This window comes from Patiria miniata, unplaced genomic scaffold (assembly GCF_015706575.1).
Source record: "Patiria miniata isolate m_02_andy unplaced genomic scaffold, ASM1570657v1 HiC_scaffold_9, whole genome shotgun sequence".
In the NCBI taxonomy this organism is placed as follows: Eukaryota; Metazoa; Echinodermata; class Asteroidea; order Valvatida; family Asterinidae; genus Patiria; species Patiria miniata.
This window is the reverse complement of record NW_024037076.1, coordinates 8,317,669-8,344,992: the sequence shown is the minus strand read 5'-3', so window position 1 is coordinate 8,344,992 and position 27,324 is coordinate 8,317,669. Positions and strand designations below refer to the sequence as shown.

Below are 27,324 nucleotides of genomic sequence, written 5' to 3'. Positions count from 1 at the left end.
CGCTGCTCAAAACTCCGCGAAGCTAAAATCAGGTTCTGAAACCCATGTCAAAAGATTGTACATTCTGTTATGTCGGCACAGGAAGTCGCTTCATATACGGTGGTTTACAGCTACGGATGTGCCTATAAAAAATATAAAAATAAGAAAAATTCCACAATAGGATTTAAAGACCCCCCCCCCCTCCCCCGCAGTCTGGGATCAGGGAACAGGCCCGAACAAGGTATGCGCAAAGGTACTGAGCATGTACATGCAGTTTTGCGACAATGAAATAAAAACATTATAGCTGGATTAAATTTTTTATTTTATTTTCGGGCAATATTACAAAATTTTCGAACGATTACAGTTCAAGCTCTCAATATAACAAATTAATCATTCTTGCAATTGTCCTCTGATAGAAAAGAAAGAAAATAAAACAAAAAGTTATGTGGCGATGGCCAAGTCTTCAGGAGTCGGACTTATGACCCTAACTCAATGAGCCCCTTACCGACTTCCATATAGAACTCTTCTGGGACTCGGTACCCGGCCCACCACACCTCCTTCCCTGTCCATCCATGTAACTCGAAAGTCAGACACCATAAAGGGAGGAAACGAGGTGGCACCCTAAGCCTTGCTGCCGAGTCAGCAAAAGAACCCCGTACCTATACGCAGATGCCAACCTGGACTTCCCAGACAGTCCCAACTTGTGAGTCAGCTTACCGACCGACCGAGCTAACTGCTGTTGGTAAATGACGACGGGAAATTAATACTCTTAAGTGACAGAACCGCGGGCATCGAAAACCAAAATAATGGCACCAGCGGGTTCGAACCCCTAACCCTGGGTCCGCTGTCAGACAGCTTAACAACAAGGCTGTTTCAGTAGGTGCTTTTCTCTTTGCGTTTAAATCAAAATCATTATTTCGGCAGTGGGAGAGTTACTTTGTGTTTCATAGCTGCACGAAAGATGCATCAGCATTGTGCTATACATATGAGCACTGTTACGTAACTCTTTTATACAATCATTCTCATGTACAGAGCAGTTGACTATTCAGATTCAGTACGAGCAATTAACCGTACCAAGCTCGTCCTTAATCTGTCTCATCAATCATTGTTTCGCGTCGCACGTCTTTCGGCCGGCACTGATGTCGCTATGATTGAGAGAAATTCTAGCAAGTTTCCCCAACCTCATTATATTCATATCAAACTACTGACCCGTTTACAAATATTTACGCGGGAATTTTGTTTATCTGATTCTAATTCAGCTCCCTTAGCTAGCTTGGGAAACTTCATCTTTTCTTGTACTTAGGCTACTTAAGTCTAGGGAATGATGCCATTATAATACAATGTCACATTAACGTCAGCCGGTGGCAGGATTAGAATCGTGACCACGCGAGTGCAATGACGGCCAGTGGCGTATATCTGTGCTGGCGAGTTGGGGGGGGGGGATGGGGGATAACCAAAATCCTAAAATTCGAACGATTCACAATGCAAAGCGCCACTAAGAGTTTGCCATAGAGAGTCAGTTTTTCAAATTACGGTCTACAAAACAAGGCCCATTTGAATGAGTGTCATTAAACAACTTTAGCTAAGTGGTTATAAATTCGGGTATAGCGGTCTGCCGCCTTACTAAAATCACCATATTGATACAAAGTAAAGAAAAAGGCAGATTTTTACTCGAATCATACTCTTACAAAACTACTGACCGGAAAAAACCTAACAATTTAAAATGTCCTGCGCTGCGAATTTGTCGACCACCTCCCACAATGCACTCTAGGAAAAATGAACTCTCCGTGGCAAACTTTTGGTGGCACATGAAACGCCCGTATTGCGGGGAAGGCGGGACGGGTGGGGGGGGGGGGCCTGGACACCACATTATACTGGGACGCTTTGAGTTCGAGTAACACAAGTCCATAAATACTATATAAAAGAAAATTGTACAATTACCCCCCTAACCAAGCTGCCTCTGTCCTGTCCGTATTTTGTCCACATTCGGACGTCACGGTACCAGTATCTTTTTTGGAGTGTCGGAGAGATAGCGGGGAGGGGGGGGGGATTGCATTATTTTTAAAAACAATTTCTATGAACAATCTTTTTGACAGAGCTTAGATCGTTCAGTCGCCAAAGGTTCATGGGTTTGCTTTGTTTCATCTCAAAGCCTTTTCATGCCTTTTCATGACCGTAGACTTGAGTAAAGGCGTATGGCTTCCCGTACACGAAAAAAGACCATGCGAGTGGCAGGCTCGTTGGCTCCGTGCGCCGTCATCAGGGGCGTAATTCCCGGGGCGAGGGTGGGGTGGGGGTATATACCCCCACACTTTGAGTCATCCCCCACTTTGTTGTGATGAAAAAAGGAGGATTTTGAGGTATTTTCCGAACGTCCCAGCAACTAAAATGTATTCAATAGCACTGGAAAGTGTAGAAACAAAGTACAAACGCTTTTAAAATGTAAGCGCGAGTATACATAATTGATAAAAGTGCGTCCCAGTATAATGTGGTGCCAGCCCCCCCCCCCCCTGCCCCGCCTTCATTTGGCTATTTTTAAAAAAAGGAATCAGGTGCGTTCAGGGGAGGATCCAGGAATGTTTGTGAGTGTGTGGGGGGGGGGGTCCAGGCCCGTCAGATGTTTGTATCCGATTGATGCAGACAGGCGGACCGTGTTATTGTTATAATAATTATCAATATATTATGGGTGAAAACCGTGGGAGTCCCCAATCCGCAAGCCAACGTCGGACCCCTTGATTTTTGGTTTGTCCCATGTTTACATATTCATTGCATTTATGTAGATCGCTCAACTGTATCTACTTCTTTTGTTATTTTAATTTGACAAAGCGCCCTCTAGATTTTCATTTTGAATTTTGCGCTTTGAGCGTCATTCAGTTGTTGGATGAAGATGACTGTATACATTTTCGACTCTTCTACAATTTAGAGGGATGACCAATTTATTTTGTTTTCTCCTTTCAAAGTTTACTTGTTTTCTCCTTTCAAAGTTTACTTGTATCCTATTTGACAATATACTTTAAGTTTAGCTACATTTTCCTTCCAGTATTCTATATTTCTGTAGTTTGAAGTTACATTTTCTGGACGATGAAACGCCATGGAGCTATCCTTTTTATAGCTCCATAGTTACGCTGATATGATTTAGAATTGAACAAAGCGTGTAAATAATGACTGGTTACCTGTTTTTTTATTTAATTGTAGTATTTGTGTTTAGATTCAGTACAGTAATTAATTTAATCATTCTATTCTTGGATGAAGATGACTGTACTCACTATGTTCTACTCTTCACCAGTTTAGCCTAAATAAGCTTAAACCTAGAAGCAGTTTCCAAGTAACATTTTTCGTGACCTAAATTACAACACTTATATTAGGATAAGATTACTTATGAAAATGAAGCAATGAACCAAATGCTTTTAAAAAACAGACAACAGAAACCTGACTCAAAATATATACAGCAATGGGGAGGGCAGACATATTTATAGTGTTTATGTTGACATTCCTGATCCTTGGTGTTGCAGTGTTGTGAGATAAAGATTGCAAGCAAACAATTTCTACGCAACTGCTGATTATCGCCACACCGTCTTTTGTATTCCTCAAAAAAAACCTTTGACTTTGGTTTCTTTATCATACGTTTATGGCCATGACCCTCATTTGCAAAAGCATTAGCACTGATTAGAGTCGAAACTCCGTGGTCCGTTATTTTTTAGGGTCTATTTTATTTGCTCATTCTCACCAGGTTGCGAATATAAAGGTAGTCGTACACGGAACCAAAGTCCATTTTTATTGCGCCATCATAAAAACACAACAAATTTTTAGTTTACGAGAAATTTATACACGGATATCAACGAGTTTACTTTGCAAGCGGCCTGTGTCAAACATGAAGTTTGTTCTTCTGTTGACGACTTTGTCACATGTAAGAATTTTGAGATCTTTTTTATTTGTTCATAATGGTTACAAGTGTTATTGAGACTCTAAACCAAAACGACTCGGCCTACTGTTGGCGGACTCTGGTACAATACGCACTGCACCAGAAGAGACTTATTATTGATTGACCTGGCCTATAGGCTATGCGTCAATACTGATCCTTCAACTTAATTAATCTGGAATGTAACGGTCGAAAATTATGGTCGAAGAATTTGAGATTGTAGTGATGGTCGAAGGGGAAGGGCAGGCAGAAATCAATAGGGCTATCGCTCTTATACAGGTCCTTATTTGGCACCATGCTTATGTAAGATATTTCCTTTCAGAAAAGTTTGCAATACCCCCCCCCCCCCCCCTATAGTTGTTTCGTAGGCTAACTTTCTATGATTCAGTTTTGACTTTTTAGTGAACACTGTGAATATTGCGAAGACCATGCATATCACCTATATCACCAAGTTCAAATGCAAAAACTACGGTACCATTGTTTTGTTTTGTATACATTTGTAATTGACTCCGCTCCAATTAGCCTTGTGCTAATGTATACAGGCAAGGCCCACTGACTGTCCATTTGTTTTACGTTGAACTTAAACGGTTATCAATAGTCTGAGAAAGATAACTATAAACAACGGAACTGGTATTACATCAACTATCTTGGTTCCTCTGTTTCCTATCTTACTTCGTAGATCAGAATACAATGGAGGCTCAATAATGACGTGTATATTTTATGACTTCGAATTTTCAGCATATTTGCAAAGCAGTAAACCACTGAGGCCTATGACTGATTTAGCAGTAGATTCTATATAAATGCAAGGATCAAGTACCTTGTAGCAAATTTGTCATGTGGGTTGCAAATTTGTCATGGGGGGGGGGGGGGTATAACAATGAAGATTATACAAAGTTGACCTGGATAGGGTCATTCTATTATCATATAGTTTTTAGTTAAAAGTTATATATCATTATATATAGATCACTAATACTCTTGTTTCGACGACAAAGATGAAACCAATTGCTGCAACAAATCATGTTCTGTGTAGTCTGGTTCCCTGACCCTGACGGAGTAATGTAAAGACTTTAGGGAATTGTAAGGTCAAATAATCAGTCTAGCAGGCTTGTACCCCTTCACAAGTGTGAAATCAATTGCAAAGAAAATGCGGAATAACTAAATATGAAAAGCAGTTAAAAAAAAAAAAAAGAGTTTTCTCCTGGCCGACCAGCATTGGAAAAATACAGTTTTGCTTGAAAATGTCAGCACACCAGGAGCCACCATTTTACAGGATGCTTTAGACTGTCAATCCCTAGCAATTCTGTAAGGTATTTCGTGATCATTTCGTTTTTTGATGTTTGCAAATGTTGCATCTTCCCTTTAATGCAGGATACCCCCCCCCCCCATGCAGTTAATACCCGCCTCTCCCCTTGACCCAAACCTGGATTGCAGTTATTAAAGCATGGCTACTTTTAGCTGCTATCACAATTCGATGTGGTTAACTTGGTTAATTTTTATGGATTTCGGATCGCCGTAATCGGTGGCTCATTAGAAAACTTTACAATAACACCACACTTTTTTAGATATATTTATGTTTGATTGCAAAGATATTAAATATCGTTTGTTTTTTTGTCTTGCACCGACGGATTTTATGAACGCTGTATGCGCAGTGTTGCCCCGAGTGATTGTGAGAAAAATTGTGAAAAGAATCACTCGGGTGGGACTCGAACCCACGACTGCCTGCTTACTAGCGTACACGTCTTACCGCTCGACCAACGAGCTTGCCTATGGGATATTGCCAAAATAGGGGAAAATGACCAGCATCATAATTATTTGTAGGCTATTGGTCTGAACTCTTTAATCAAGTCATGTTCATTGTTTAGGTCATTACTCCCTTTTGATGTTGTTTGGGCAGGTATTCCTTTTAGTATGGGCGACTGCTACAGTCCAGTTCAAGTTTGTATCTTTCTACAATTCCGACCATAATGATTATGACGGTGGTTGTTGCGATGACTTCTTCGGTGGCTGCGATGACTTCTGTGATAACTACTTCTTTGTATGTATCGACGGCGACGATACAGGGTACGTTAGATAGTCGGTATCATTCAAGTATTAATATAATTATATGTGATAGAATTTTTATTTAATCTAAAAAAATCCATAATGTCCGGACAGTTTGGGGGTATACCGTTCGCATGTTACGTCAGCTTCTAACATTTGCTACTGCCATTAGACTTTTTTTCAATGTTTTTGTTTGGCAATTTTTTTTGGGGGGGGGGGTTAAACAGAATTTTCGGGGGCCGACGCTCCCCAGCCCCCCCCCCCCCCAGAACCGCGAACCGCGCCTGAGTGACTGTTACCCGGCCACAGTGCGGCACTTCAGCGCTCACTCCATACAACGGTTTTCACGAACTGACACTGATTTTATTTATTTCACCAGTTAAAACGGTTGTTAATGACATTTTTGTGTAAGCCCACAAGTATACGGATGGATTACCGTTTTTCTCCGTACTGTATTGCCGCAACATATGCTTGAGTGTCAGTTCGTGAAAACGAATATCATTCTATTTCGCGTCAGTGCACCGCGTGTCAGTTCGTGAAACCGAAATTGTTGATTACGCGGTTACACGTGAGTGTCAGTTTGTGGAGTCTGTGACGATTTTCTGACTTAATACAACCATTTCTTTGAGTTTTTTTTTTCTTTGAGTCTTTTGGTTTTATGCTGATGCGAATTTCCATATTCATAAGCAAGACAGTGACGTCATCTAGAAGCATCAGTTTTACAGCAGCTTCAGTGTCTGTGTTTTTTGACTTAGTACATGACTTAGTTTGTTGACTTAGTAAATGCAACTTTGTGTCCCATTCAATAGTTCATGTTCAGCTTTGGAAACAATCAAACTGTGTTCTTCGAACACTTTCAAGTCCCTGGTCCTGCCTGCGAAATGACAGATATCAGAATCGCGAAACTTATTTTCAATATTTTGGTTTTTGGCATTTTAAAGGGTATTTTGGTGCCTTTCGTTTTTTTTTATGCTAATGCGAGTTTTCATTTTCATGAGCAAAACTGTGATGTCCTTGCGGAAGAAACCCCAATGTTACAGCTATTTCAGCACAAAAAAAGTTGCTAGAATTTTGGATATTTTCTGTCGTCAATTTACATTTCTTTGGTGATTTCCTTAGTTGTGTCAGTACATCGCAGTTAACCTATGGGCAAACCTTTCTCACAAAATGTTTTCAATGAACAAATTTTGAGTTCACAATTTGAACAGAAAACCCTTAAACTGAACAGTGTGTTCTTGAAGTGACATCACAGCAACAGCGTCTTCAGTTGTGGAAAATTTTAAATGTTTAATAAAGTGCATTTTTTCAATAAAATTAAGCAAACAGGGAGGTGAAATAGTTTTCATACATTTAAAAGGAGTAGAAAGTTTTAAAAATGTGTTTTTAAGAAAAATCAATCGCACGAGCCCTTTAAAGTGAGCAAATTTAATGTTCCAAAGTTTTAGTGACAGACACATGTTGGTGTTCATATTGTGAAAATATCTTAAGTGTATGCACAGTGTGTGCCCATAGTGACACCACAGCGATGCCCTCATTTGTCAGGAAATGGCTTGGAGATAGGGGCCTACAGACAGAATAATTAAAACTAGTGTTTCGAGTGCGACGCCGTACCTTGAAAATTGACCCCATCTTTAAGAAAAACAGTGACGTCTTGAATCAAGGCTATTATATATAATCATATGCTATTAACTACAATGTTAAGGCAAAAGTAAGGATATATGGAAATGAATATGTAATTAGTGCAGAGTGAAATTTGCTTTCTGAGAAGGTTTGAAGAGGGCCAAACTAAGTGTCGGTTTTGTTACAAACAAATAAACGATAGCTCGTTAGGTGTTGACCGCACTCGAGGACAGTTGTGATGCTTCTTATTAGGCCTTTTCCGAATTGTTTCTTTCTTTAGACCTATTGATTTCATGTTCAGTTTTGGAGGCCTCTTCAAATATCAAATTGTGTTTAATCATTCTCTTTGAACACTTTCAAGTCCCTTGGGTACTTCCTGCGACATGGCAGCTATCACAACAGCGAAACTGCATGAGGATAACGACAACTTCAACTTCCCCTCCACCATACCCAACCTGATAGCGAACCCGTACACCATACGTGTCGACTCCTGGTCGGTAAGCTGTTCAACAGTGGCACTATAGGACACTATATTTAGCGTTTATAGATGGCGAAACTGGGCCCAGATCAATGTACACCTTTACGAGGCACCCTTCATTGGAGGAACCACTGTGCACGCTGTTGTACAAAGCAACTGCTTTCGCCGTTCTTAGATGTATATATTTGGCGAGTCTTGTTTTTTTGGATGTATATGTTTAGCAAGTCTTATTTTTTTTGGATGTATATGTTTGGTGAATCTTGTTTTTTGGATGTATATGTTTAGCAAGTCTTATTTTTTGTGTATATATTTGGCGAGTCTTGTTTTTTGTATGTATATGTTAAAGTCTTGTTTTGTGGATATATATGTTTGGCGAATCTTGTTTTTTGCAAGTATATGTTTGGCAAATCTTGTTTTTTGCACGTGTATGTTTGGCAATCTGGTTTTTTTTGCAAGTATAAATTTGGCAAGTCTTGTTTTTTTTGCAAGACTTAGTTATATGTTTGGCGAATACTGTTTGACATTGTTATCCTCTTTAAAGTTAAGAGTAAAGCATCAAAGCTACAAAGATATATATCCACAAAATAAGACTTGCTAAACATAATACATGAAAAAAGACTGGCCAAATATATACATCCAAAAAACAAGACTTGCTAAACATATACATCTAAAAAACTAGATTCACCAAACATATACATAAAAAAACAAGATTCACCAAACATATACTTGCAAAAGAGCAATTTATACATTCGATGGCACAAACGGCCTTTCGTAAAACTGCACACAAAACTGCATCGGGTGCATGGGTGATCCGCAACTGTCTCTCGCGGAATAACAACCTTTCGGCGAATACAGCAATTCAGTTAATTCAAATACCAAAATTATTATTACTCAGTGATACTTGAGATTATGTCCTTATAAGAAAACCAATAATGAAGAAAAGGAAACGATAATGTACACTACCTTCCCATACACCGGAAACCAGATTTTTGCCTTTACGCGCTTCCTTTAACGGGTCTGTTACCAAACACGCCGATATTTCACCGAACTGGATCGTGGGTAATTTTTAAGTGATTTCCAAAAATTCTTTTTTCTCCCGACACTTTCAAAATAATAGACCTTCAAATTGGTAAACCGAAAGTCTCGAAATACTTGAATTGATTTCTATTTAATCAAGTGATCTGGAACTGTCGATGCCGGAACTGTTGCACTCACTGTAGTACATGACCGATATCTTACCAGAATGGGTGGGGGTTGTCCAAGTAGTTACAATCACACTTGTACAGAAACCGAAGGGCCTTAAATAATTAGTTGTAATTTGCCTTATTCTTTATGAAAAGAAATATATGCATTTTTGTTCTCGAGCGGGCCTATTTTGCCTATTAGTCTAATAAAGAGGCTGGCTTCGGAAGCGCCGAACTCCCTTTACACTCTCATTAGCTGCCGCTCCTTTGTTTAACAGTTTTGTTCACTTCTTTTACATCGAAATCAAATCATGGTTATAAGCGTGATTGCTTGGTGTGTGTGATCGAAAATGCGGCTGGCATGCAGTAACATACATCAGTCTACATGACGTGGCTTTAGCCGCTCCCATGAGTGAGTGCATGTATATTTGCAATCCGACTTTAAGTGTTCGTATTTTCGATTGTTTGACAGGGTAGCATGCAAGTCTTCGTTCGAGTCTGGGATCTGGATACCCAGAATGCTGATGACGAGATTGATCGTGATAGAAGGACCATTTATAAAGAGGCTGCACGGAGTCTATCAACCGCGACGTGGGAGCAGTATAGGCTGGGTTCACGGTCACAGTACGTCACTAGGACATGAATGTCAAAAAAAGGAAAGATTTATCTACCAATAAAAACAATTATTCGCTTTTTAATAATACACTGAAAAAATTACTATCCACGTTTATGTATAGTTTAGATTAACAAATGCGAGTGCACAATGAGCTCTGGCCGCCTTGCATGAAAGTCTTGCACGAAATCCATCAAATGATCCTTGCCAGAGCTTTAAAATGCGACGTCCAGAAATATGACGCCGATGGCACATATGGAACACCATACTTTAGATTTATACTTAGATTTTTAGCGATTTGTGATAAATACCACGTGACTTTAACATTACTGCACATGTTTTGCCCCCATTTACAAACTTTTGAAGAACAGCTTTCCGAAATTTTACCAAAAAAAAGCTGTTAAGTATTTAATTTTTGTTGTTTGCCTTTTTTTTTTCAAAATTAAAATTTGGTGTTTATTTTCATGGGAAACTAATGGGCTTATTTTGGTCAATTTGCCGGGGACCAATCGATTGATCGACCGACCGACCACCAAGTGACCTGTAGAAACTCCATAAGCCAGTTGCGAGTTAAATTTGCATCTGAAACGCCGACTTAATCCAATGCTTTGCACGTTTTAACTTTGCATTCTCCCAGCCAAATAGACTGTTACTATATCACATGATTTGGAGCAAGCCTTATGCTAGCAACCCCCAGCTCCGGCATGGTCTGGTGTCTTTGTGCCATTCTCACCCATTGTGAACAATGTGTTGGTGCTGAGCATCCCTTACTTAACTATGCAAGAGCTTGCCCCGAATCATGTGATTAGCAACATTGTTTTTGGTCTGGAAAATTCAAAGTTAAAATGTGCCAAGCATTCTGAGTAAGTCTGTGTACCAGATGATTTTCAAATTTAGGTCACTCGCCGTGGTTTATTGAAAAGGGACCGGTGTGTTTGCTGCCACCTAGCGGCTCCCATTTAATGGTTCTCATCAGAAAATACTACATGAATCACATGGCATTTTTCATTATAACCTGGTCGCTAAGCCAAAAAATCAAAATCATGCAAAAACAGCTCCAGGTGGCACGTGAATTATCATATCACTCACAAGACCAATTTGAAATGTCAAAGAAGAATCAAGGTCAGACATTTGGTCTTCAACAACTATACCTGCCTCCAAAATAATTGCAAAATATGTATTTCGTGGGTGTGTGCACTCTAAAACGTTCTCCGAATGCATGGCTTGAAAAAGTAAAACGTTTGACAGTTCTTTTCTCGCAGACTTAACTACTTAAGGCAAGCCTTTGTAGAATTTGGAGATTATAATTTGTGTTGCCCACTCTTCATCTGTTTGCTTTTCTCTCTCTCCTTAACTTAAAAAAAAAAAATTCTAGGATCGACTTCATTTTTGAAGTGAGGGTGTATTGCGACAGTTATTACTATGGCTCCGACTGCAGTGTGCACTGTATTCCCAGGGATGACCAGTATGGACATTACCGATGCGACGCCATTACGGGAGACAAAATTTGCTACAATGGCTGGGACGGTACATCCACTGTTTTTGTTGTCTTTTTGTTTCGCAGCTTAATGTTTGGTGAAATACACACAATTTGTTTTTAAACTTTCAGACTAATTACAGACCCTTTTGGCTCGGCTTGGGAAGACGTTGAAAGGATAGCATGTTGATAATTTATCATAACGGGAATAGGGACAACATTCAGTGATTTCGATGTTATTTTTGCTCTTTAAGATGACTATGTAAGTTGTCATACCATATGTGCACCAGTGACTTTAAAGGGAATGTACATCATTGGCTTTTGCTGTAATTTTCGGAAATGAACTATTCAAGGGGTTAGTATAATAGATCAGAATATTGTTACACTGACATTTGTGAAGTTTTGTGTTCGACAAGGTTGGAAAAGCCAAGAAAAACAAAAATGTTCAAGTAGTCTGGTTCCCTGACTCCACAAAAGATAAAATGGATCATTTTATAGATGATGGAAAATTGTAAGGCAAGGGAACCAGTCTAGCTGGCCTGCACCCGTTCATGAACATGAAACCAATAGCAAACAAAATTTGGACTGAAAAAATGGTAAATTTGGAGCAGTAGTTGAAAAATAGTTAGGTTTTTCCAAAGCTCGTCGGCCAACCACCGTTGGAAATGTATACAAAAATACCATTTTCTCGAAAATGACTTCACACCAGGTGCCATAATTTTACAAGATGCTTGAAACTGTCATTTGCCAACATCCTAGTAAGGTATTTCGTAAAAACGGGGTAGTTTTTTTTCGATGTTTGCAAATGTTGTATATTCCCTTTAAGTCGTAGGAGTTAGAGCACGGCCTTTAATTGTAAACTCCCATCAACATTTTGTCTCGGTCCTCTTGCTTTGCAGGATCCAATTGCGAGCTTGATTACGATGAATGCCAGTCTAATCCTTGTGTTAATGGCGTATGTGTTGACGGGGTCGATCAATTCAGCTGCTCCTGCACAAATGGCTGGACTGGTAAGTGAAAACATTTTAACGATTTCTTGTGTAAATAAACAGTTGAGCGCGCTACATACCCTTCTGGCGCAGAGCTGATAAAGAGAGAGAGTTGGGACAACATCAGACTGTTGAACAATGGGCCTTATTCACGAGTTGACCATTTTTGTCGAGTTCCTTGACTGTATTTCATTAATTGTTAACTGTTGAATGGGATGGTGCCAGACTATTTATCCAGGCATAATGCAGCCTTATTTTACAGTCTTTTTTTTTTTTTTTAATCTGGCTTTAAACATTTATTGAACGTTTAATTACAAATTTCAAATTATGAAATTATTCATGTGAAGCAGACTGGAATTAATTAGTGATTAACTTGCCGTCATTTCTCTACACAAGTTCAAAAAATCAAGATTTTACCTCACTCTCAATCCAATATGGCCGACTCGTGAATAAGGCCCATAATGGCCTTTCATTATGTGCTCAGTGCAGCGTGCGACCACATGTATTGTGTATGAATTACTAGCTAGATGGGTGGAGTTGACTGGGTTTTTTTTACCGTTTATACGGTGAAATCTTGATAAGTCAAACTCCGATAACTCGAAACAACTATTAAGTCAAAAAAGAAAAACTGTTTTGTATCGTTTGTACAGTAAAATATTTGCTATATATACTGCTGCCACTAGGAGAATGTTAAAAATGCCACGTGTCCATTGTTACCATATCCCTGTCTGATCGGTTTTACCAAAAGTTGCCCTCCTTACCATTATTTTGTGCAACTTTCTGCTCCTCTTAAATGTATGAAAACTATTAACACCCCTTAATGGTCAATGTTATTCGGAAGTGCACAAACATTTACAATTGTCTATGCTTTTCCGGACAACTGAGACCGCTGTTGATGGAAAGTTTCAGGAAGAAACTGTTCAGTTCAGGGGTTTCTGTTCAAAATTAATTCCAACAATCTGCTCAATGAAAACATTTCTGAGAAAAGTGTTCACTGGCGTACTGATATGTACTGACACAACAACGAAACACAAAAGAAAAGGAAATTAACAACAGCAAAATATCCAAAACTCAGGTAATTTTGTGCTAAAATAACTGTAACGTTGTCTGCCTGAAATGACATCACACTCTTGGTCATCAATATGTAAATTTACATTAGCATAAAAACCCAAACGAAACAAATTAAAAATACCCTTGAAAACTCTCAAAACGAAAATTCAATATAAGGTTAAATGGGACACAAATGTGTACTCGCAGTGACTGCATGAAAATAATTACATTGCAAGGAGCCCTTTAATTATGTTTTTCCACTTGGAATACCATATGATTCCTTTTCATCGTGTCCCTTGTAACTACTCAAAAACTACAAGGACTTTTTGAGTTATATAGCTTAACCATATTTGTATAAACCACATCGTTAATGTGTTTCACAGGACCGACATGCGACATCAACGTGGACGATTGCGCATCCACGCCTTGCAAGAACGGCGGGACTTGCCACGATCTCGTGGCAAATTTCACCTGCGCATGTCCCCCTGGTCACGTGTACGCGGACGAGTTCTGTGAGTACGACGACTGCGCAGGTCAACCATGTCACAACGGAGCCACGTGTAATGATCTGATTGGTCAATTCAAGTGTGTGTGTCCTCTGGGTTATTTTGGAGATCTTTGCGAGGTAACGGATTCATGTTCCTCTGTTGGTGCCAAGTCGGTAATTGTTTAATGTACGGTTACTGGCTCCACGCACGCAAAATATCGCTGCAATGCGCATAATCTAGTTCTCAAAACAAATGATGTTAACTATTGATGATCAATTACCGAGTTGGCGAAAACGTTTTTAATTTTATACACAACATATGGGAGCATTTTGAATCGCTAGCGAATTCTATGCGAGCACTCTGATTGGTTCAGATTCCAGAGTGTATTCTAGGCCACCACGGAAGATCATTCTCTTTACTTCGAGGGTTTTTACTTTGTGCTGTGCAACATTACAATATTCATTATAGGGCATACACGACTCAAATAAATGAAGTACATCACAATGATACATTTTATTTCTACGCACAATTGACCTAGCTGAGTGTATTAGTCGTTAAAACGTCGCAAGATCTGCAGACATGCCCCCAACGTATTGAGAAGAACTCCCCACGCAACAGAACGAATGAGTCCTCATTTGCATAGAGGTGCGCGATTGGATCTCACTGCAAAAATGCACTGCATAAATTATGCAATACGCTGCTTACATGAATGAATAACGGTGCGAGAACGTAACCGTCAAGTCGTTAGATTTGTCGCAACCCGGCCGATTACGTACTAGTCTTATACCAGCCACGCCGATGGAGGTCGACTGAAGTTCACGGACAAAATACGACTATCACGTATATCTATAACGATTTGTCATCAAATCCACTGTTATTGCGGAAGTCGTCTTTTTTGTTCATTTACACCAGGCACATTTACTTCAAATTAGCTTTTGCACGCACCGACGTATAAACACTGTATACTCAGTGTGTTACCTCCCGACTGAAAGTTGGAAAAAAAATAATGCGCGATTGGATCTCACCGCAAAAATGCACTGCATAAATTATGTAATACGCTGCTTACATAAATGCACTGCATAAATGGAAGTAGACTGAAGTTCACGCAGACTTATTATACAGTCTTTATACGTCGGTGAAGGGAAAAACTTAATTTGATTTACATCACCCCGACGCAAATTCCATCTTATGAACACATTTACTTCAACCAGTTACCGTGTGCATTTCCCACATTTAGAGTGCGGATTTCTCGCCCATAAATTGCCAGCCTTGATAATAAATATATTAGAAACGCCATTAGAAAGTATATTTTAATTGAAAGTGGGATTTCTGTTTGTTATACACACGTATTTTGTATGCCTATTCAGAAAATCTTATGTTGGTGCTTATTGTTGAATGGTAGGCCAACAACAAATTTGCTGTTCTCGGTGATATCGGATCAGATCAGATGTTCGAGCATAATTACACAGAATCAGTTGGGTGAACTTCGTATTATCAAAGTTTCTGTGCATAACATGACATAAGCCTACAGCTGTCAGTCCCCGGATTTCTACATCTACATCTACCCTATTATTGATAATGATGTCTATTTCTTGCTAATGAACAGTTTCTTTTGTTAACAGGTCGATATCGATTACTGCATCAACCAAACCTGCGCCAATAACGGCACGTGCGTTGACCGAGTGGGCGGATTTCACTGTCTGTGCGAGACGGGCTACGAGGGCCTCTTGTGTGACGTGGAAACAGACGAATGTAGTTCCAATCCGTGCCTTCACAATGGGACGTGTCATGATCTCATTGGGAAATATCAGTAAGTTCGATCGAATCCCAAGCAAATTCACGCGTAAATTAGGCCTATTACATGTAGTGTAATGAATCCATTATTGACTTTGTTCAATAATTCAATCAATTAAAAGAACAATAACATTATGGAATGACTGTGGCCATGGGCATCAATCAATATCGGGGGACATTTCCCCCACTTTTTTTCTGTGACTTTGTACACACCTGTGTACTTATTAACCCAAGTTCCTTCACTGACTATCCCTATTGCCGAGTATGATATATGTCTATATCTTTTATAAATAGTCGTCATGCTCATCAAAGGCATATTCTTTGAGAGGTCGAAACCTCCTTGCTACCACGGTGTCAGATTTAACGTTTGGTATACCGTGAGGTATATCTAGGTTGTGTAAACTTTAGGTTTACTCCGATCTTAACGATAACCAAGTTAACGATCATTAAATAACAATATTAACTTTTACTTTTAAATAGTCGTCACTTCTACATCAAAAAGTTCCATGCACGCTTAAGTCACCATACAACTTTGAACATTTTGAACAGTGCACGGCCTCCGATTAATCCATGTACTGAATTGTTTTTCCCTAAAGATGTGCATGTCTAGAAGAATATGAAGGAACACACTGTGATTTGGAGACGGACGAGTGCCTGAGCTCCCCGTGTAGAAATAACGCAACTTGTGAGGACGAGCTCGCTGGATACCACTGTCACTGTGTCGACGGGTACGAGGGTGACACGTGCGAGATGGACATAGACGAATGTGCCTCGTTCCCATGCTATATCAATGAGACCTGCGTGGATGAGATCAACGGTTTCTGGTAAGTGTGGCGCCGTGTATGATTGGGCAAGCATTACTTTTGTGAACAATTTCACCAGTTTGTCCATTGGAAGTTGATCAACTGAATTCTCCAGTAAGAAGAACATCAATGACAGCGGTGGATTAATACCAAAATTTATGAGGGTCACGAATCTGATTAGTGCTCTACGCTTGGTCTGTTATCCGACTGGCTAGCAGTGGATTTTACTCATAATTTAACAGGTAACTATTTTCCCCTTAATATCAGGTGTCAAAGGTTGAATCTGTGTGATAATGATCCGTGTTTGAACAACGCCACTTGCGTGGACGATTACCCGGGGTTCATCTGCGAATGCGTGGCAGGTTACGGCGGAAAGACGTGCGACCAAGACATCGACGAGTGTGCCAGCTCGCCGTGTCTACGGGGCACATGCACCGATCACCTGGATGGGTACACCTGCCTCTGTCCGCCGGGCTACGGCGGAGAAAAGTGCCACAGTGAAACCAACGAGTGCAACAGCTCACCCTGTCTGAACGGGACTTGCTGGGATCTCATCAACGGCTACGTTTGCAACTGCACCGCGGGGTATGAAGGCGTGCTGTGTCAGAACGAAATAGATGAGTGTGCTAGCTCGCCGTGTCTACACCAGGGCACCTGCACCGATTACCTGAACGGGTACACCTGCCTCTGTCCGCCGGGATACGGCGGAGAAACGTGCGACCAAGACATCGACGAGTGCGCCAGCTTGCCGTGTCTACACCAGGGCACCTGCACCGATGACCTGGACGGGTACACCTGCCTCTGTCCGCCGGGATACGGCGGAGAAACGTGCCACAGTGAAACCAACGAGTGCAACAGCTCACCCTGTCTGAACGGGACTTGCTGGGATCTCATCAACGGCTACTTTTGCAACTGCACGGCGGGGTATGAAGGCGTGCTGTGTCAGAACGAAATAGATGAGTGTGCTAGCTCGCCGTGTCTACACCAGGGCACCTGCACCGATTACCTGAACGGGTACACCTGCCTCTGTCCGCCGGGATACGGCGGAGAAACGTGCGACAAAGACATCGACGAGTGCGCCAGCTCGCCGTGTCTACACCAGGGCACCTGCACCGATCACCTGGACGGGTTCACCTGCCTCTGTCGGCCAGGATACGGCGGAGAAACGTGCCACAGTGAAACCAACGAGTGCAACAGCTCACCCTGCCTGAACGGGACTTGCTGGGATCTCATCAACGGCTACGTTTGCAACTGCACGGCGGGGTATGAAGGCGTGCTGTGTCAGAACGAAATAGATGAGTGTGCTAGCTCGCCGTGTGAGCACGGAACGTGTGTGGATGAGTTGAATGGCTACAGGTGAGCAGCCTTAGTTTTTTGGTAGGACTTTGGTATAATCCGCAAGCTCATGAAAATCGTATGAAAATTAAAGAAGCGAGAATGGTATAGGCCATACGACCCTTTGCCTGACAGCCATAATATGGGTGTATGAGCTTTTGTCACACAGGCATACGCATGCACAGACCATGTGGCGTATTCAAACTTGACGCTGAATTCAAATAAACAAAATATATTTCCAATATGGCTGCTGCATACGATGGACCTGTCGTGACTCGCATTTACCTGAGCATTATTTGGTTTATACAGATGTGAATGTGATGTGTTTTACGAGGGCACTCAGTGTGACACGGTGATAGATGAGCCATGCGCCCTCCCAGACCCACCGTGTCAGAACGGTACATGTGAAAACACCAACAGCGCTAACGATTACAATTACAAATGCACCTGTGATGACGGCTTCTATGGAACCAATTGCGACATAGGTAAGACAAGACCAAAATGGAATTTGTACTTTAATGGTAAAAAAAAAACATACTCAGCCTTTTTACGATAGGACCACATCTTAATTTGGAGCTTGATATTTCATAATGGAAAAAATCCAGAAAAAAAATTCTGAACAGGTTTTCGAAAAAAAAGTCCCCTGGTGTCTTTTGTTGTCTACTTTTACACCTGACATATTGCTTTTTGGTGATGTAGTGTCCCCAATGCCACTTACACGAATCAAGCCCTACCCGATAATATTTTCTGCCATTTATTATTTGTGATAATATTGTAGCGGTCGTTGGCTGGATAAAACTCGGCGCAGAAGCGGAATCGAACGAACGCGAAATTAGGAATCGGGCCGAGTAGTTGTGCTCCAAATTCGCACATAATTAAGCACATTTTGAATGCCGGCCTATTTTTCACAAGTACTTTAATTGTTGCATTTTCAAAATCAAAATCAAAGCTTATAGTATAGTACCTTAAATTGTATTCATCATCTATTTTGGGGCAATCGTTTCACGACATTGAAATAAACAAATTCCTGTATTTCTTTTGTCACGTGTCTAAGAGTCAAAACTGTACAGTGCCGTCGTCATGGTGATTGGAAAGTTGGGAGATCAGTCTGCTTTTGAAACCAAATTGGCCAATCTGCTGCAGAAACTCTACGCACTTCATTCGCGCGTGCGCAGAGACACCGGAGAAACTGTGACCGTGGAAATAATTCTGACAGAGGACTATGTCAAGTCTACCGATAGGTATATATATTATTCCACAGTTGTCTTGCAAGGTTTAATGGACACAGACAATTGAAATGAAATTATCAGTTGATGACGCCAAATTGTTGCTATAATGTCAAGTTAATCGTCTCGTAATTAGTTTACCGAAAGAATATTAATTCATTTTTGGTTTGAGAAAAGCACTGTTAACAATCTAGTTAAAAAAATCTCCAAGCTATCTATCAAAAACAATTGCCTCCAAATGTTTATATGACTTTCAATTTTATTGGCATGATAATACACATTAAGGCACTCCATACAATCGCGCAAAGGCAACCCTACTACATAAAGCGATCAGCAAATCCGTTATTACTATTTGACAGTGAGACGATCTATGAATTCCATGCATCGGGCTCTAATCACAGAACATCAACTTTTTATCACCACCAGCTCACCACTGACCAGAGTCACCTTTCTAGCTTGGACTGAGTCGGGTTACTTACAGAAGGACACCATGGAGGCTTGGATTGATGGGGCGCCGACGGATCTTCCTGCCCAGTTCGGCTTCGACATCTACAAGGGATCGGCGGAGCCATACACTGAGAACCCGTCAGAGGTATAGGATTTCTCCCCTTAACTGGAAGAAACTTTGAATCAGTTACAATATTTTAAAGATCTATCGTGGCACGATGTGAAGTCAGGCGAACATGTGGCTCTTCTATAGAACTTCTCTCACTGATAGACACTTAGGTTCCTCCTTGACCCCCTCCTTCTGTCAGGAGGGCTTTCCTTTCTCATTGCTCCATCGCACATCTTCACCGCTCTCCTCGGTTTTCCTGCCTCCTTTCGTTCTTACGTCATTTTTGTTCCGCAAGTTGAGGTAGTTACTTGACTTCCTTCCCTCTCACTGATTCGTTGCGGAACTCCTTACCCAAATTCATCTTTCCTCTTCGAATGTTTATCTCAGTTTGACGGGATGATCAACTTATAATTAATTTTTGTCTTTAAATCCATGGATTATTTTTTTGTGGCTGCCAACTCGATTCGCCTGTAGCATTCTTGTTATAAAATAGTAAATTCGCGTTTTCAAAATATAAAACTGATCACGAGATGATGAACAAACTGCCAATAGAAGGATGATGTAAATAACAGTAATGGTTGAAAATGATAGTGAAAATGGCGGTGATGGCAGTGAGGATGGTGATAACGTCGACTTGATAACGGTGAAAATAATTATGATGATGGTGATAACAGAAGTAAATAATGGTGATATTTCAACTATGGTGATCGGATATGACAGACGATAAAGCCATATATTTGTGATTTCTTTCCAAGAGCTGGATCGGTTCCAACTGGTACATCATTCTACTCGTTGTCGTTATTGTAGCTTCGATTGTTGCGGTCGGGTTTCTCTTCTACCATAAAGGAAAGTAAGTAATAATGCTCGAGTTCAGGTCAAGTCGAATCAGGACGTCATGTAGTTCCGAATCAGGACGTCATATAGTTCCAGGACAGAAGGAGAAAAGATGTCTGAAAATGCATTTCCAAAAGGTGTCGATGGGTGCTGGTATATCAGAGCAGTTTCCAGATATATCATCAATGTAACGATCAATTTTAGCCATCAAAATTGTTGCTCTTACGATTTCTTTAACAATATAAATTATGTCTACTTATGAAATTATTAAGTTCAAAGTTCAAAAGGAAAATAGCAATGACCAGTATACTTATAAATAGAGAAAAAAGTAGGGTATTCCGATGAAGAAAGTCTTATTTCCTCAAGATAATACGATGTTGAACTTAAGTCACATTTTCTATGTTTTTTTTCTTCAGTTTCACGACCTGCCAACCATATTTATACATCAGTGAAACGCTCAAAATGTTTATACATCGGTGAAACGCTAAAAATGAGAACAAACCGTTAATAATTCAAGTTCAAAGAAAGCATCTGCTGCGTGTAGTTTTCGTTAGAAAACGCGTTATCTTAGCTTCCAATGTATGTTCCAGTATAACAGCTCTTTATGCCTCTTATAAAAATTGCACCCTGAAGAAATGAGATTTAGCTAGCAATCAGTCTTAATTACACCCGGCTGACGATATCTATATTTTCCGTTGATAGTTGTAGTCAGCTGACCGCAAGTGTGACATTTTTCAGTTACTCTGACTTAAGGTTATATCGGAGTAGTACTACCTAAGACGTATGTTTTTGCTCTTACAGCCTCGGTCGAGCCAAGGATGCTGCGATCAAGTACCGAGGTCGCGACCGGGCCCAATCGGCCCTCGAGACGACCTTCAGTACCCATAAAGGGGAGGTGGACATCGCCTACAGTGCCCGCATCAAGGATGACGCCCCTACTCTACCCAAAAGACCCGACCGTCCCAACATGGTGGAGTCCGTCAACCCCGCGTACACATCGAGCTGTGACCAGTCTGACTACTGTGGGTCTGCCACTGCCGGTGCCGAGAAGGCTTTCTTCGTTGCCTTGGATGGGGGCGGGGAGAAAGCAAGCAACTACTACGCCGATATTCCCGCGCTCAAGGCCAAAGCTGTGGCCAAGGAGAACTCGTACTATTAAGTAGGACATATCAGTGGCGTAAATCCATGCCGGAGAGTGTGGCGGATGGGGGATGACCATGCGGCAAAATCCTAAAATTGTCCGGTCGTGTGAATTCAAAATGGGATTTTTTTTTGTAGTGTTAATTTAACACCATTCGGTATCTATATAGGACATCACCAGTAAAATCTAACACCAGATGGTCCTATATAGATACCAATGGTGTAAATTTAACACTCCAGTTTTTGCAGTGATAGGGGTGCTGTTTACGATACAAAATACATGTAATGGAAACATACGTTTACACGTCCCTTAAAACCGTAACCAGCCTTAATCCTCAAAAATCCCCCGGTTTTGGAGGATTTTGGAGGGTTGAGGATGAATGGTGCTTGAGAAATATTAGGATTTTGGAGAATTGAGGATGAATGGTGCTGAAGCAAATGAGGATTTTTGAGAATGGAGAATGCAGAGAGAGGCAGGACTTGTCTGACGATTTGGAACGATAGAGGCGCTGGGTATCCTTCATTTAAACACAAGTGCAACATTTTGAAGTCTTTTGGAAGAATGAGGATGGGTCCCAGCAAAAAGGGCCTAAGGGGGTTGTTAACCTTCAAAGCTGGGCATTGAAAGCTTATTCTCCGTGGTTTCTTTTCAAAACTGTTTTAATAATTTGGTCAGTTGGGAAGATTTTTGGGTTTCTCACCTTCAAAACAGGAGGAGGCGGAACCAATTCCCCACCCCCGGTCAGAAAGTGTTGGGGATGTATCCGCCCATCCCCGCGGGATTTACGCCCATGAGGATATTACGTTTCAGCGCCAAATTAAGTAAAACATTAGTAACAAATTAACGTCTCACATCACATTGTTATATTGTGCCGTAAGCCAAATAGCTATTGAAAGGTGTTAGTTACTGTATAAGAAATTAATCGTCGTTATTTTTATTTTTTGGATTACTGCACTACACCTTTTTGACGCAAATATTGTGCCAGACGGTATTTGAGTGGTGTTGAATTATGTGTATTTAAATACAATGTATTGTAGAAACTTTACACGTGACCGTTCTAGATTAATAAAATTGCAGTATCCAAGTCACGATTTAACAAAGCAAAAGCGGACTTGGGGATCAGCTATTAAAGGGACACATTCCAATCTACGGCGAGGTATTTGTGTTTAATACCCCCTTTCTGCATTGGCCTCACACGTCCGTATTGCACAAACTTAATTGCAGCTGCTGTAAATAGTAATGCACTAATACAGTTTATCCTTTAAAATTTAGCAATGTAAGTGATCAATATACACACACCAACACCAAAACAGTCATGAGCAACAGAGAAAACAGCTTTATTAGAGCAGTGATGATATCCTAATCGCAGAGTACAATGTATATATAATCATGGTTTGCACACAAACAATACCACTAGGCTACAAATAGGTAAACATAGAACAGGTAAACTAATAGCGGTTTTCCCGGCTATTTTAAAACATTTATCATTCGTATTCACCGTTTTTAATATTCCAGTTCGTCATTCAACATCGATTTAGTAAATACTTCCAATGTTTAATTTCGTCTTTTGTCATACCATTTCCATTGTTGTTCAATCGAATTCAATCCGCGAACGCCCATTTTCGGCGAGGAGTATTCGATTTCGTCTCGTCTACAGCGAACAGTTTTATTCAGAAATCAAATTCGTCTTTTGCCACACAATTGAAAGTTTGTCCAATTTCGCAACATTTTTTTATTTTACTTTCCCTGTTACTCATAAATGTTGCTTGTTTTTAAATCGATTTTCCTTGGAAAAGAGATGTCATTGACTCGTAGGTACAATGTAACAAAGTAAAATGGGGCATCGACTGTTTTTTTACATGGTCATCTTTATTTTTTCACTCATTTAATGCCCAAAGTTGCAGCCACTTGGATATAGTCCATGGCATCATGTTCAAGGATTAATTCGTATCCTGTCCTCGTTAGAAACTTTGTTGTATGGACCTCGGGCAAAAGGAACATGGTAAATAACCCACGCCAGACTAATTTACTTAGCAATTTTAAATTGATTGGCATAAGACGAATTAAATCTCTCAATACTGCCATTGGGCAACAGCTTTAGACGAATTCGATCTGTAATGACGAATGGTCTCGACAGTGTGTTTAAATGTGGTGACCCTAGTTTGAAGTTGAATGGTAAACAACTAAATCGCTTTGGTAAAAGCGTGTGAATTTTGTTCTCAGACAAAATTGAATGGTACAGTTTCTGAATTTGAATGAAAAATGATTCAAAATAACCGGGAAAAAGTATAGTATGGCCTGCCCAATAATTCGCATTACATTCCTAATTGTGTAAACTTTCATTCATTATCTGCCAAGGCGTAGACGAATCAGGGCACGTGATCACTGTACACGAGGCCCCCTTCAATGTCGAAAGCATTGTGCAAGCTATTACGCAATGCTACTTCCCCATTACGGATTATCTGAACAATAGCTAGCACAATGCTGTTGCCATTGATGGGGGCCTTCGTGATAGAATTGACAGCATGCCCGGATTGGTCTATAGCATGTGTATATAGAGTTTTATATTGTTTTCATTTATTTTATGTTGGGGTGTTTGTTTGTTTGTTTGTTGGGCTGTGGGGGTGTTTTTCACAAGAAAAAAATGCTTTAACTTAGCGTATAGAACTGTATGACAATACAAGGTTTTCAACCATCCTGGGTTTTGATCCAAGAACTTGTTTCAATTAAATTAAGCCATTAAAAAAGTTATTCATAATTATTGGAAAAGTGACTTCGGCCTTATAATTTCGCTTTAAAAAAAGTCGACATCAAGTCACACTAAACACCATATGAAACCAGATACGAATCAGATACATCAGATAAGGCAGTGGACCTATTTTGAATTTTGTTTTTTTTGTCGTTTGTACCCAATTTGAACGTTTTTGTACTCACAAGTTGTTTCGAATAAATGTTTCTGATTATGAAATAAACCCAAAAGAGACTTTACAGATAAATAAAAACTACCATTTGTCAATGCAGTGTTTATTATCCATGTCTTTATGTTTAACACAACTTGTAATTTTGCCTTTAATTAATACGTAAATTTGTTGAAAGTGTTCGCGAATTGAAAGGAGAATTTACTGCGCCTTGATAGTTGCAGACCAGTAAATCGGTCCGAAATTGCCTACGCCGTCCAAATCACGATTTGCATGCCCTCAAAATCTTCAGTATTTGAGCATGCTATGAGCAATGAACTTGAGGGTTTTTTAAAAAATATGGGTGGAAGCCGTGTACAGGTCTACAGGACTGTGAACTTGTAGTTCCGTTCAATTTGGATGAAATTGGGGCCCTTAAAGCGCTATTTTGCAATGGAGTGTAGGCATCGTTTATCCAAATGGCGATGGGCTTCAGGACTAGTTTCAGGGGTGATCATCTTCGGATGGAAATTCTACCTAAAAGTCATCAGTTGACCCCCAAAAAATTGAAAAGAAAATGAAAGATGATTAAATAAGCTTTAATTTGATGTGTGTCTCGAGCACCTTGGAGAGTTGTGAGTTTTTTTCCTGAGTTGCTGAAGGGGGAGCATTTACCATTGGGGTCTGTGGAAGTTTATTTACTGGTCTGTAACCTGATGTGCAACTGCAAGATGTTCCTGCTCGGCCAAAAACCTAGTTTGCACTGAACTGTGTAGATATGAGGCTGAAGAGATGTGTGCAAATACAGCCAGCCACCCTGATGCTGACATAATGGCTCCCGCAAGCGCACTTTTGGAATATGCCCCCTTTTTATAAAAAAAAAAAAAGCATGACACACTCCCAAATAGGGAAACAATTTCTTTTTGTAATTTTACAGGTAAACATTTTGTCCACCCAGTTCACTGTACTGAATGGAAACAAAAACCAAAAAACACCAAGAAATGTCCGTTACCGTCTCGATTTTCTGTTAATAACATTTGCCCCCGCTTTTATAAAATTAAGCCCCATCCACAAAGAGGCAAAATTCTTGATTGTTTGTTCTCGTGATGTAGCAATTGGGTCAGGCCCGGATTACCCAATAGGCACAGTAGGTACTGTGTCTAGGGCCTACAAAAAAAATTGGGGGCCTACAAAAACTTGGGGGAGGGCCTACGAAAATACCGCAGTGTGCCATAAAACACATAGGCCTACCTACACACACCCACACGCGCAGAGAAAACAGTTTTAGGGTCTCTCTAAAAAAAATCGATTTCACCAACTGACGCTGTACAGCATGTATGCATTGGCCCTACGTATAAAATGTACGTGTTAAGTCTGTCGTTCTGAAGCACGGTGCAAACCATGGGCGTCGATCGGTGGGGAACGGGTGGACTGATGTCGTTCCTCAACGATTTTCGTCCCTGAATAAAAATATGTAGACTACATTTGATTCTATAGCTCAGAACAGGTAATATAATGACTCCAAACTCGAAAAAGATGTTTAAATGATGATCTTGTGCTAAAACTTTGGCAGTCGTCAGAAATTGCCTCAGATCGCACCCGCAGGGCGCCTAGAATCCAATTTATTTCACGGGCCCTTAAGTGGGCCCCGGACCCCGCGCCGTTTAGGCTTCGCACTCGCACAATAAGTACTGATCAAGATACACATGTATGTACCACCTCCACTTTGAGAAGCGAATGACGCCCTCGAGAATTGGTGCCAACAGGCTGTTAGAGCTAGGACCTATACCAGTTTGGCCTGGCTTGATTTGTACAGCCCCCCACCCCCAACAAAAGTGTGTTCTGGATCCGTCCTTGTACCCACACTCCCAATAAGCCTAATCAATGTCCACAGATTTTCATTGTGTGTTTTCTAAGACAGGGACATTTTCCGGTTCTTACTACGTGATTTTAGTAGTGTATCCAACTTCAGGCGTTGATTACTCATAACATGGTTTGGGGGGACACTTCTCATTTTGCAACATTAGGTCAGAAAATGTGCCCCCTCGAGATGAAATTAAAACTGCCCTCAAACGCACATGAAAGCATTATGATCGCGTTAAAAATGATCTCTCTTATAATGCAAAATCAAATGTAATGCCCCTCAAAAACCAAATACCCCTCGCGCATTGACAAGATTGTGAACCTTCTCGAGATGGAAAACTATCTCTCGAAAACACGAATGACTCCGCTCGCAATAAAAATATTGTGCCCCTCTCAAAATGGAAACTCGCCTGTAAAGAAACAATGGTGCTCCTCACACTTTTAAAATGTAATGCAAACATTTTTAAAAGTGTATATCAATGTTGGAAGTAAATTTTGCTCTGAGTAACATGTATTCCTTGCAATGTGAACGAAAATAGTTTCACAATTTTCTCCTCTTTCACACCGACGAAAGGTGCCTTTTGTCTGAGCAAATGCCTCTTTTTGGTGATGCCCACAGTTTTAAAAACGTTCCGCCGCCGCTGATTTGCGTATTACATGTGCAGGTGTTAGTAAAAAATAAACTCGCTTGTTAAGTATACAATACAACCCCAATTTAGATCGTTTAGTCGCCAAAGGTTCATGGGTTTGCTTTGTTTCATCTCAAAGGCTTTTTCATGACCGTAGACTTGAGTAAAGGCGTATGGCAACCCGGACACGAAAAAAGACAATGCGAGTGGCAGGCTCATTGGCTCCGTGCGCCGTCATCAGGGGCGTAATTCCCTGGGCGAGGGTGGGGTGGGGGTATACACCCCCCATACTTTTTGACCGGGACTGGGCTGTTGAATCATCCCCTACTTTTTTGGGATGAGAAAAAAATAGGATTTTGACGTATTTTCCGAACGTCCCAGCACTGGAAAGTGGAGAAACAACGTAAAA

The 27,324-nt window shown here is 40.6% G+C and overlaps 1 protein-coding gene across 1 annotated transcript; it reads left to right on the top strand.

Annotated features, from left to right (window-relative positions):
* The first annotated feature begins 3,775 nt into the window (after positions 1 to 3,775).
* LOC119720398 (fibropellin-1-like) lies at positions 3,776 to 21,643 on the top strand. The gene is made up of 15 exons (XM_038190062.1): positions 3,776 to 3,886; positions 5,793 to 5,959; positions 7,920 to 8,055; positions 9,693 to 9,838; positions 11,209 to 11,360; positions 12,210 to 12,320; positions 13,733 to 13,974; positions 15,460 to 15,647; positions 16,228 to 16,455; positions 16,702 to 17,790; positions 18,079 to 18,254; positions 18,824 to 19,010; positions 19,422 to 19,587; positions 20,307 to 20,401; positions 21,187 to 21,643. Exons 1-15 carry the CDS (start codon positions 3,851 to 3,853, stop codon positions 21,542 to 21,544), a joined length of 3,477 nt encoding a protein of 1,158 aa, XP_038045990.1. The 5' UTR covers positions 3,776 to 3,850; the 3' UTR covers positions 21,545 to 21,643.
* The last annotated feature ends 5,681 nt before the right edge of the window (positions 21,644 to 27,324 follow it).